The sequence below is a fragment of the Neolamprologus brichardi genome, chromosome 6 (genome assembly GCF_056152115.1).
Source record: "Neolamprologus brichardi isolate AB-2024 chromosome 6, ASM5615211v1, whole genome shotgun sequence".
In the NCBI taxonomy this organism is placed as follows: Eukaryota; Metazoa; Chordata; class Actinopteri; order Cichliformes; family Cichlidae; genus Neolamprologus; species Neolamprologus brichardi.
Window position 1 is genome coordinate 12,925,068 of NC_142109.1, and position 12,883 is coordinate 12,937,950.

The 12,883-nt window shown below is 42.6% G+C and overlaps 1 protein-coding gene across 1 annotated transcript; it reads right to left on the bottom strand.

Moving 5' to 3' along the window:
- Positions 1 to 1,189: 1,189 nt before the first annotated feature.
- mmaa (metabolism of cobalamin associated A) lies at positions 1,190 to 12,354 on the bottom strand. Its single transcript, XM_006796055.3, has 6 exons — positions 11,628 to 12,354; positions 9,624 to 9,746; positions 8,870 to 9,040; positions 8,262 to 8,347; positions 7,138 to 7,287; positions 1,190 to 2,202 (listed from the first exon to the last, which is right to left on the bottom strand). The coding sequence occupies exons 1-6, from the start codon at positions 12,025 to 12,027 to the stop codon at positions 1,906 to 1,908; spliced, it is 1,227 nt and encodes a 408-aa protein (XP_006796118.2). The 5' UTR covers positions 12,028 to 12,354; the 3' UTR covers positions 1,190 to 1,905.
- Positions 12,355 to 12,883: the final 529 nt, after the last annotated feature.

The following is a 12,883-nucleotide window of genomic DNA, read 5'->3' on the forward strand; positions in this document are numbered from 1 at the left end:
TTCTTGGCATTTTCAGTGAGCTCAGGGGGTTTTACACTGTAAGGTAACGATTCTACAGTATTAGAGAAAAAACCCCAACAATCACACGACTCCCCGTGAGCGAGGAAACATCTGACAGAAGCAGGCTCAGGGACAGGCGGCCATCTGCCACAACCGGTGGGTAGCGATGGAGAGGAAGAGAAGAAGAAAGAGAGGATAAGGAGACAGGGCAACCTGGGACAAGAATGTTACGAAAGGGATTCTTTAGACTTCCAGAAAACTTGACCTCTGACCTTGACCTTTAGATTGAGGTCACCGGGATTTGAACTCATCTGAGATTTTTAGTAGATGCACCTATGGCATCAATTTGAAAATCCTACGTCGCCTAGTTCTCGAGTCATCGCATTCACACACCTGCTCGCCCGGTGGGTTGAAGACAATACTCCAGTGTGCGAATTCAGAAAATCGAATCAACAAACTGGATTTGAACTTTATGTGACTCGCATAATCTCACATTTTCTTCTGGTTTAAAGAACACTTACAACCCTACAGGAGAAACTTAATTTGTGGCTCCTGGACTTAAACTGGAGGCCACAGCCAGGCTTTCCTTCAGTCTTCAGATGTCAGTTTGGAGTCTGGAAATTATGATGTGTACGTTTACATAAGTTTATATATTAAAAAAAGAATAGCTGACGGATTAACAGACACTAAAAATAACAGGTGCAGCCTACGAATGCATAATGGGTGGGAAATACTCTGTGTATAGATTAGACTGTATAAGAATATGCCGCTGATACCGGCGTCTGCTGCGGGGTCCCTGAATAAAGCAGCTGCAGAAGCCTCTTTAAATAATAAAGTAATAAAGTAGCTGCACCGGCGTTATGAGTGCGTGACTTCTCTTTGTGTTCAGTCCTCCGGTGGTGTCCGGGAGCGCAGCGCAGTATGAACTTAATTCTGGAAATATTAAAGTGTGTTTTGCCTGAATTCGAAGCAACCGTACAGCTGAGTCATTCAGACGAAGCCCAGCGCTGACATTTCTGGCTCCGGAGAGCCGAAAAGAAATGTCATTAAATCTCTGACAAATCTCAGGGCTAATATTCGTAGAGGTAACATTAATCACTCGGCCCTTTTTCATATCGTGAGCAAACACGCAGCGGTAGAAGAGCTCGGCCAACTGCGCCGGCAGATTTAATGTAATTCACTTGTCCACTTAAGATTCAAATTGTTCTTTAATAGAAACCAAACAGTGGATTAAAAAACAAACAAAAAAAGAAAAACACAGATTCAAAGCCTCGATGCTTTCCTGAGGAAAAACTGTTATTAGAGCAACATCTTCAGTAGTTCAGCAACAGAAACACGGGGCCCTAACTAAATCGATTCTACCCAAGCCCGATCCTTTCATTGACGCTTTGTGGCTCACAAATAGGCTGTTATTACTGGTATTACTGATCGTGAGGAACGAGTCACAGCTTTACTGTAACACGCCGTTCATAATAGTGAAAGATACCGCTCAAACTATTCTTCAACTGCAACCACACGACTTTTGAATCCTCCTTCACTGATCTCGTTAAAACTTGTCCGTAGTGTCCAAAAGAGACGGTCGCTTCCGCGTTTCACTTCTCGCAGCTCAAATAAAACGCGTCTCATTTTTGCCAAACGCGAGCACGTTTCGAAGACGCTGACGAGAAATGACGACTGTCAGCGCTCTTCCTGCTCTTCTGACTTGGATGAAAGCAATCAGAAAGCGAAGCCTCTGTAGACGGGGGGTGACTCTCACGTATTTAAATTTTTAAATCGTGTGTTAAAAGAGCAGAGATCGAGTCTTTTTGTGCAAACCGCAGAGCCAAGGTCATTTTCTCGCTCTCCTTTTCAGTGAGTGACCCTGATCAGCTATCTGTTCCTTATCTGACAGTGCAGTCCCAGTGATTACTGTGATGAAGAGGATGAAGAAAAGGCTCTGAGAAGCAGGTCAGCAGCCAGTCCTGGAGAGATGGCTCCTTTGGTGACCCTCTCCTCGAGGTGGGGTAGAGCTTCTCTGACACCGGGGTGATTTTGGAAATGGCACAGGACGCTCTCCTGGATCAGACTCCACATCCACACCTTCTGCTGGGCCGTCCGCCTGCCCTGCAGCTCACCGCTGGCCAGCGCGGCCTCCCGGTATGCCTCCATCTTGGCCCAGACCTCTGGGATGCCCTCGAAGGTTTGCGAGGAAGCCCGCACCACCTGTGGGTGGAGAAGGTGAGGGGTGGGAAGATTCATGATTCAGCTGTTCAAAATGAGCGTTTCAAAGTCACAGCAAAATATACAGAACAGAGAAAGTTTTATATTGTAAATGGATTTTTATGCCTCCTGTATGTCATGAAGTCTTTAAAGCAAATCATCATTTTCATTTCAAGGTCATGTCAGTAGCACAAAAATGACGGCCGCTGCCAGAGGTAAGTTCAGATCTCTGGAAGAGTATGTTTAAGAAAGCTGAATGGTTCCAGAGCTGAAAGGTTAAGTAAGAGAGCCAAAAACCGCAGTTCCACTAATGGCCACTTGAGGCTGATCCCAAAACCGAAACAATCCCCATTGAATCTAATGTTAAACAGTATCAAAAAGCACATTTACAGCTCCGTATACTTTAGACTTCTATGGCAGTTTCCTCTCTTCATGACAGCTGAACAGTGGAGGATTTTGTTTTTTAATTTTTAATACAAATCAACAGATCTGGATGCTGGTAAGATGTGGGCTGTTTGGAAAAAAAATGAAATGGCCTTTAAAATGGCCTGTATTTTTATAGCGCTTTACACTATATTCAGTCATCCACACATTCACACACTGGTGATGGTAAGCTACATTGTAGCCACAGCCACCCTGGGGCGCACTGACAGAGGCGAGGCTGCCGGACACTGGCGCCACCAGGCCCTCTGACCACCACCAGTAGGCAATGGATGAAGCGTCTTGCCCAAAGACACAAGGACCTAGACCAGTGGTTCTTAACCTGGGTTCGATCAAACCCTAGGGGTTCGGTGAGTCGGTCTCAGGGGTTCGGCAGAGCCTCCACCGTGACATGCACGGCTCATTTTGTGCACCAATATCCCATATGTATGTCTTGAATTTGAAAAAAAATCATATTTTATTTTTCACTAAAGAGGGGTTCAGTGAATGCGCATATGAAACTGGTGGGGTTCGGTACCTCCAACAAGGTTAAGAACCACTGACCTAGACTGTCAGAGCTGGGGATCGAACCGGCAACCTTCCGATTACAAGACGAACTGCCAACTCTTGAACCACGATTGCCCCAAGAAGTGAACTGAAACAATTTTGTGAACTTGGAAAACTAACTAAAATAAAAACAGAGGAACTATCTTTAGCTTCAGCATCTGTTAGCTTGGTGAAAATGCCGAGGCATTGATGAATGTGTTTACTGAAACTCAGGGCGTCTACAAGACTGTGAGACAACCGCATTTGAAATGTTTTGTGTTTCTCTCGTTCTGTAATTTTTTAAATTTTTTGACAAACATTTTCCTTAAAATAATAAAAAGACTGAAACTAATAAAAACTAAACAAGTGCAGTAAGAAATACTTCTCTGAAAACTAACTGCAACTAAACTGAAGTCAAAATAAAGTCAAAATGAAATGAAAATTATTAGATAGTTCACATGAAAACATTCAGCCCGTTGCAGGATTTCCATTAGTTTTACGGACAGTTGCTGCACTTTGTCTTCTCTGCATGCATGCATACCTGCACATCTGGCTACAGGAAGGTCTTTTGCATACACCTGTTAGTTGGGTCTGACTGAGCTTGGATGGGGGACCACCACCACGTCTCCCCAAACAAACCACGCCGGGGTGGGAAAACAAACCAGAGCTCGTCCCCATGCGACCAACGGATATGTTTATACGTTCACTTTGATATACCGATACATGTGTGTTTTTATGTTTTAAAATGTCTCATTTTTTCCTGTCGACTTCAGCTTTAATGTTTTATTTTTCAACTACAAGTGCAACATGCACTGCTGAGCCAACCGTGGCACATTTACATTGACGTTTTTCAAATGCCAGTGATGATTAAATCCTGAGCAGGTTACCGGTTCACCAGTACAGACTGCTGAACAGGAAGTCTTCTTGGGAAAAGCCAACCTGAGCTTCCTACAATACACAATAAATGTAGAGGTTATTATTAGAAATAAAGGTTTAACCGAAGACAGGCTTTAAAACTGCATTAAGCGCCCCCCCACCCCCCCCACCCCCGCGATCATTAAGAGAACATTTTGGATGCGGTAAATGCATCAGAGTCTGGGAGTTCTGCATTTAAGGTTTTTTCCTTTCAGTGCACCTCCAGCCTACAAGAAGCTGTCAAGTCACTACGCAAATATCAAGCAGTCGTCTGTCCTTAACACCTTGTTCACGCAGGCAATCCGAGGATAAATGTCACTTATGTGTTTAGTACTTCGGCTGCACGTCTCTCCTCAAAGCTTAATGCAGATCCGAGAGCGCATGATGAAATTCAGAGTAACATTGAGTTTGTTGAAAGCGGGCTCCAGGTTTACAGGAAGACACAAAGCTCCATTCAGATGTGCAGATCCTTTCATTGCCGTCTTCTATTAAATGAAGTGATAAACAAATCTGAGTCACTTAAACAGCTCAGAATATAAATGGCAGCTGTGATCAAAATCCACTTACACATGTTCCAGTTACAACGTTAAGGTGAGAAGAAGAAAGATCATGTGACTTACTGTACTTACAGCATATTCTCTCATATAAATGATCTTTTTAAAACTACTTAATACATTCACAGACCGCCTTACCTCTGCTGGTATCTAGTTACACAAATGCTTGTAGTTCTCCAGGTTTTCAGGTGTTACACAAATCTTTCTAATATTCGTCTCCGTGACATTGGTTTTGTTTCCGCTGGTCGCAGCATTGAAAGCTTTAAAGCCACTCTCATTGTTCCTCCGTAAGAAATCATCAAGAAGCCACTAAAAGCTGAGAGGAAAAACAAGCTTCTTGTAATCTGGATGTAACAGCTCTTAAAGAGGCACTTGAGGAATTTTGTATCGCATTTCTAAAAACACCAGGGAACAAAGAAAGCTTCAATAACCCTACGGCTCTCGTGACATCTAAAATAGATTTGTGTTAACACAACATGTCTTGGAAATGCCATTCAAAGACGTCGGTCTGTCCGTCTCCTGGTTTTACAATAAAGTAGCCTTGAAGCTCAAACTGAAATCAAAATTAATCTATCTAATCTTACAAACCCAATATTAGAAGTTACAAAAAGGGATTTAAAACTCATCTGAAACAACATTTAAATCTAAAAGCACCAAAATAAAATTGGAAATACGAAAGAGCAGAGACATAAAATCATAGTGTTCCTGATTTCTATTTTTTTTTGTATATTTGTCAAACCTGCATTATTTAGATCATGAAACACATTTTATTATTAGACGAGGATAACCTGAGTAAATACAATATGCAGTTTTTAAGCGATGATTTTGTTTATAAGATGGGAAAAAAGTTATCCAAACCTGTGCGGCCCTATGTGATAAAGTATTTGCCCCCTAAACCTGATAACTGGTTGTTCCTGGCTTGGTAGTAAGAGCCGCAATCAAGTGTTTGTAATAACTGGCGATGAGTCTTTCACATCGCTGTGGAGGGATTTCGTCTCACTCTTATTTGCAGTGTTGTTTTAATTCAGACACATTGCAGGGTTTTCGAGCATGAACGGCCTTTTTAAGGTCACGCCAAAGAATCTCACTTGGATTTGAGACTTCGACAATGCAGCGATGTGAGACAAGCCCCTTTGTGTTCTTTTTGTGTCAGCAGTGGTTTTCACCTTGAACTCTCTCATGGTTGCCTTTTTTGCCCAGACTCATGTTGAATCATGAACTCTGACATGAACTGAGACATGTGAGGCCTGCGGTTCTCCGAATGTTGTTCTGGGTTGTTCTGTGACCTCCTGGCTGAGTCCTCGATGAGCTCTTGGAGTAATTTTGGTAGGCCGGTCACTCCTGGAAAGGTTCACCACTGTTCCAAGTTTTCTCCATTTGTGAATATTGGCTCTCACTGTGGTTATAAGTCCTGAAGCCTTATAAACAGCTTTGTAACTCTTTCCAGACTAATAGATATCAACAAATTTATCTCTCAGCTGTTTTTAGTTTCTTTAGATTGTGTTGCTCTTTGAGATCTTTTAGCCGGCTTCACTTTATCAGACAGAGTCTGTTTAAGTGATTTCTTGATGCAGCCAGTCTGGCAATAACCAGCGCTGGGTGTGACTAGTAAAACTAAGCGCAGGTTTCCAAAAATGTGATTAATCACAGTTAATTCATGATGTGCATGCACTGTGTATATGAATGTAATCGTTTTTTAAGCAACATGTCTAAAACCTTTTTCTAGTTTCACAGTCCAAAATCTGAGGTTTGCCATTTTTTTTCTGATGACATCAGTGTAATCAGTCTTTGGGGGTTTTGGGTTGTTGGATGGACAACAAAGATTACATTTAATTTAATTTGCTTCTGAACTCTGGGACCATTTACCTTTTGCAATTTCCTACATAACATAGACCAAACGATTAAGTGATTGTGAAGAGAACCATAAAAGTCACCTCACATGCCACCAAGAATTTAATCATCAAGTCAAAATAGTATTTATGTCAAATCATAGTGCCACACAAAGCAGAGCAAGAGACTAAATCTCTGCCATACAGTCGGGAAACAGACACGAATATGCACAACAAAGGCGAGCGTGAAGCATAAAGAGAGAGGAGCTGTAAGAGAAGCCTATCAGATTTTATGAGAACGAGCACTTTTCTAATCAGTGAAATGCATGACACAGCAGCCGAGTATCCAGTGCATTGGGAGCGGGGGGTGGGGGTAATAAGGGCTGGTAGGTGGGGGTGCTTTCTGGCTGCTTGCCCGGTGGGCAGATGCAGCACTGGGCTGGGAAAACAAAGGGACAGGGCTAGCCAGGCGAGCGGGTGAGGTGGGACACTGCAGCACTGATGCCGTGATGTTATGATGACCCACCCCCACACTCCTCCTCCTCCTGGGTCAGCTGACCTCTCTGTGGGATATCTTGTTGGGTCCATGTGCTGCAGCTGCCCAGCAGGGCAAACACCAAACACCACCAAATCCTTGTTACCGACTCCTTGCATCATTGCATCACTACACACACCTTAGGGTTCCAGGATTTGGACTGTCTCCTGAGCAGTTTGAGTGCGCTGGTGTATTCCGCCTGGATCCTCCTGGCCGGCACCACCAGGTCTCCGTCTGACTTTGTCACCACGACCAACTCGGCCCTTTCGATTATGCCCCTCTTGATGCCCTGAACAGAGATTTTGTCATTAGAGAGGAGGATGATTAAACGATGAAAACGCTGCCTGATGCCTGAGCTCCTCAAGGCTCCTGCATGGAGCTGCGGTCAAGTGTTTTCAAGCCTGAGACTTTAAAAGTCTTAAGACTTTCTTTCCATTCAACATGGCTGATTTTTGCAGTCGATATCCAAAGATAGATGGAATCTAATTGTATAAATATTTTCTTTCTGTACAGAACTGTGCTAAAGTAAATGGCCAACCCTTAACCCTAACCCCAGGTATGAGAACTGGACTGAAAAAGCAAAGAAAAACTTTGAAAGTCCTTCAGAAAGCCTGGAGAAATATTGCTCATGACCACTTAAAGAAATGAAACTTTTGCACATTACAACACCTCTGATATAGTTAGGTTAGCTCAAATAATCTCATACCTATATAAAAATATACGGTGGTATGTGTAGACCATGAGCTAACTGTACATTTTGACTCTGAGTAACACAGGTAGATTATTAAGCACTAATTTACTGGAATGAATTGAAGTGTGCTGCTTTCCTCATGTGTTCATGTGCGAGTGTTTCCACATTACCAATAGTTATTTTAATTAAAACAAATGCCACTTCAGCTACGTACTGTCCCACCATAATCACTGTAGCATTAATCATCATGAGGAAGGCTAATGAAGTGAATCATTTTCCTAATTAATTAAGTGGCGAGCATATAGTTATTGTGAGCATGTTTATCTTTACAAAAAAAATGTGAACACACAATCTGCTTTTGCTTATAAACAGTGCTTCATAAATATATTCATTAGGTCATTTAGTTTAGGTTTTATAATTCTGATGAATTTAAAGATCGTTGATATCAGATAATCAGCGGCTGATAAATGACAGCAGCTCAATCAAAAACTGGTTTTATTCCCCTACACATTAGCACAAATTACTTTGTTCCAGCTCCACAGATGAGCTGAAGCAGGCTTGTTTTCACTGACCTGGAGTTCATCGCCCCCTGCTGGTGGAATCAGCAACACAAACATGTCAACCATGTCTGCCACTGCGAACTCTGACTGGCCGACTCCTGGAGGAAAAACAAAAAAAAAGAGGACTAGTTTAACGATCACTGCTGACTGATAACACGACGAAGTTTGATACGACACAGTATCCTCTCATCTGAAACTAAATCTACAGTCTTATACAGCCTCATGCTTTTCAAATGATACATCCGACAGTCACACTAAATATTTGCCTGCGTTTGCGTTGTCAGCACCACATTAGAACTTGTTTACCAAAATAATATAGAAAATCTAAAGAATTTAAAGGAAAGCTGGTCCTGGTGAGGACTTGCTCAGTCATTCAAAAATCATGAAAGCTGATGAATAATCATGAGCTTTCACAAACTTCAGAGCACTCACAGTGAATAAATTTTAGCCTGGAGATGCAGAGCAGGTGCCTGATGACTGGCGCTGCTATCAGACATCACACTGAACAAATTATGTTTGCATTAAAAAAAAAAAAACTTAGTACAAGCAGAAGAACAAATACTTGCTGAGATTATGGCTTTAACACGCTTACTCCAAGGGTTCGCGTCACAGCATCTTACCTACAGTCTCCACAAGGACGATGTCGTAACCTGCTCCCTCACAGAGAACAATGGCCTCGTTGGTTGTTCTGGTGACACCTCCGAGTGTTCCCGAGGTCGGCGATGGCCTGATGAAGGCGTTCATGTCTCTTGAGAGCTCAGTCATACGAGTCTTATCGCCCATCAGAGACCCTGCAGCAAGAGGGATGAGTCACTTGGCAGCAGTTTTACTGTGCGGTGCTGCTTGTAATTACTCAGTGATTTCAGCCTATTCAAAGGGGACCTATTCTGCTTGTTTCCTGCTCTATATTTTATATTCTCTCAAATAAAAATAGCCTGATTCATTTATGGAAAATAAATGGTTTAAAGCAAGCAGTTTTAACTTCTCTCTCTTTAAAGCCACCACCTGTGTTAGACAACTTTCTGCTGCCCTTTGCAAACAATTTTGAACAGCAGGTGGGCGGGGCTCTGCACCTGAAATGGTCGTGTTAAAGAGATCCCTGCTCAGTGACTTTACACCAAGAGCAGAAAGGAACAGTCTGCTCATGTGCACATACCTCGTTATTTGAAACTTTGACCGATATGAACATTTATCTCCGTCATCGTATGTTTATACACAAATCAAAAAAAGCACTTTAATACAGCCAGACATAAACAGCACAATATTCCCTAAACCTAAAGCCAGCATCTTTAAACATTACATAACATTTCCCTGCGCGCTGTAAAGCTCAAAATAATACGTGTAATAATAATAATAAAACGTGTCAGAGGTTACCCCCAGTGGTGCAGGAGGATGGGTCGACAGCCAGCACTGCAACTTTATGTCCACGTCCTGTCAACATCTTCCCCACCACCTCGATGAAGGAGGACTTTCCTGCTCCGGGGGGTCCAGACAGACCTGAGAAATCAAAGAGACCTCGTCAGTTTGCAACAAACCGTGACGATGACAATTTTATTTACGTAGCACATTCCATTACATCAGTCGGTTATTGAATGTACGCACAGATGTAATTGATCTCAAGTGAGCAGGCAGCTTGTTCCAAAGACGCAGAGCACAGTCACTGAACGCACCTTCAGGTTACTTGGATCTGATTGCGGAACCAGTTAAAAGAACCTGATGACCTAAGAGGTCTGACTCAGTTGTCAGACATGTACTGGAAGGCCAAACCAGTGAGAGCTTTGTGAACTTACAGAAGTGATTTTATATGGTAATGAGAGCCAATGAAGTGGTCTTCAATACTGGGATAATGTGGTCAAATTTCCAAGCACCTGTAAGGATTCTGGCTGCTGTGTTTTGGATAAGCTGAAGACGGCCTATTGATGATTTGAGTGTTGAAATAATCTAACCTTTGTGATATAAATGCACAGAGTCAGTCTGAAATAGTAATTTCTAACCTTAGATATACTTTTAAGTGACAGGTAACCTTATTGATCTGGTTATCAAAAGTGAGATCACTGTCCAAAATGATGCCTGACTTGTTCACTGTGTGACGAGAAATGAATGATAAATATGAACAGGTTTTTCTGTCTCGTCTCTGCTCAGTTCTAAAAGGTTTTAAGACATCCACCAGTTAAGGTCATTAATGCAGCTTATTAGTTTGTGAACAGAGGTTAGATCATTAGAGGAAAGTTACAAGTACAACTGTGGATCATCTGCATAAAAATGGTAGTCATGATTCTTGTGGGAAGGAGGTTAAACTGTAATGGATGGCACCAAACAGCCCCAAGAGCTGATTTCTACTAACCTAATTTAAATTTATGTGTTAAAGTAACTACACAGTATAATCTGAATATTGTTTCTACTTTCTGCTTTTAAAGCTTTAAAGCTTTAATAACGCAGCTTTAACGCAGCTTTTTTTTGTGTGTGACGGCCAGTGGGCTGGCCTTGTGTTTTGCTTTTTCTGTTACCTGTTTCTTGCAGGTAGGTGGAGCTGACCCAATTATTGATGCAGCACACCTGAGAGGCCAGTCCCAGTGTATATAAAGACACCTTGACTGAACCAGCAGGTCACTGGTTTTGGGCTCTGGCTCTCTCTGTCTGGCACCCATCATGGAAGTTTCAGTTATGGCTGTTATGTCCTTTAAATGGTCTTTAAGTTGCTTTACCTAATTTCATTAAATATGTCTTACAGCCTTTGCCTGTGTGTGGTCTCCCTCTTGATTGTCACTTCCTATGAGCCGGGTTGTGACATGTGTTAAAAACACACTTGCCTTTGGGGTCAAGTCTGAAGAAATCTGAAAGCAAAATTATGTGACTGTTTCTTTGCACCACATAGAACATCAGAGCCACTGCTGCAGAAACCGTCTGATGAAGGATTCATGGGAGAGGTGACGTGTTTATACTACAAGGTGTGTTAAACATAAGGCCCCAGGGGCCGAACTAAAACACAAAAGGGTCCAAATAAGCCTACTGCAATCTTTGCAAAGCCTGAAAATTTCAGAGAATTCATCCCCCCAGAAAATGCACCACACTGTGGTGGGGATTTCAGCATTAGGACATATTTACTGGCTGTGACTTTGTTTTTTATCGTAAAAAAAAAAAAGTGTGAAGTGAGAAACTATTTTATGAGAAACTATTTTACAACATCAGCTGTAAAATAGTCTTCATATGAAGGTTTTGTGTCTTTATAGCTTCACTGTGATCTGTAGGTTATAATGCAGATACAATGGCAGTAGCCTTAGTTTAAATGTACTTATTTTAATACATTTTAGGTTCAAGGACACTTAGAGACAAGAAAAACTGAGTTCAGACAACCGCCACAGACTTAAGCCTACACACCTACTCTGAAGGCCACTGGCTTCCCTCCATTACGGCTCTCCTGCTCCCTCCTGTAAGCCAGGACCCTCTGCAGCAGCACCTGGGCCAGCTCTTTCTTTCTGGGATGCTGGGTCTCCACCAAAGTGATGCACTCTGCCAAAGACGCCCGCTGTCCTCCGATCAGCCCGTCATAAAGTTTATTCAGCAGTCTCTGCTCAGGCCCACTCAGGTCCTGTATGTGCTGGCTGGCTGCTGTGCTTTCAGTCCGTGTGTGCTGGCAGCTGTGAGGCGGGACGATGCTCCGGTACTGAGGGCGTGAAGCATTGAAGCAGTACCTTCTGTGAAGGCGGCACGTCCCGGTGAGTGCGGGGGCAGTGGATGAGGAGATGTGGCGGAGGAGAGCGAGGCTAAACTGTCTCATTGTGTGTCAAAAGTAGGGTGGTCTGGGAGGGCGTACAGGCTTACAGTTAATTTATCCAGCGGTACTTCCAGCTGACGTGCTTACAAACGTCACCGTTACAGCAGTTATAATAGTCACCGTCAGGCTAATGTTTATTCTTTCTAACGTCAGCACGTAATGTACTCGTTGAAGGCAGTTGTTAAAGACGTAGTTTGGACAAAATAGCCACAAAGTGTGAAAACTAAACTCACTCTGACCTCGTCCCAGTTGCACGGAGACGTTACAGGTTACCTATCGCCATCGTTTCATTCATTCACTTCCGTTTCCGTTGACGTCTGACACCGCCCACCGCAGTATTTCCGTCGGTTTATTTGGAAAGTAAAACGTTTCCCAAATACATCTAAAATCTGCCACAGAAGTTTAAATGTGCGATTCGTTACTTTTTTTCTTTGTGTGTGTGTTTTTTAATAACAGACGCAAGTAGACGCAAGTAATGAACATTTAAATATAGCAGTTGGCCATTGTAGCCAGCAGGTGGCAGCAGATGTTAACCTTCACATTTTATCTTCCAGGGTTAATTCCCTTAAAAAAACCCTAAAAAAACTAAATAAATCACGCGTCCTGTGCCACTTTAAATTAGTCAGTATTTCTGGCATGGATCGAGTCTTTAACTACTGTGGCCCAGGCTTTGGATCAGTCTGCTTCAGGGTGTGAGCAACACCACCATTTTTTCCCTTACAGCAAAAAGTACTAAACTTATTTTCAGCTTGGCTTTATTTAGATTGTCCAATCATTTATTCATTTACTTTTAAACAACTCCCTTATTCAACAGGGATCACCTAACTGGTAGCTATGGATCTTGGGAGGCAATTTTGGG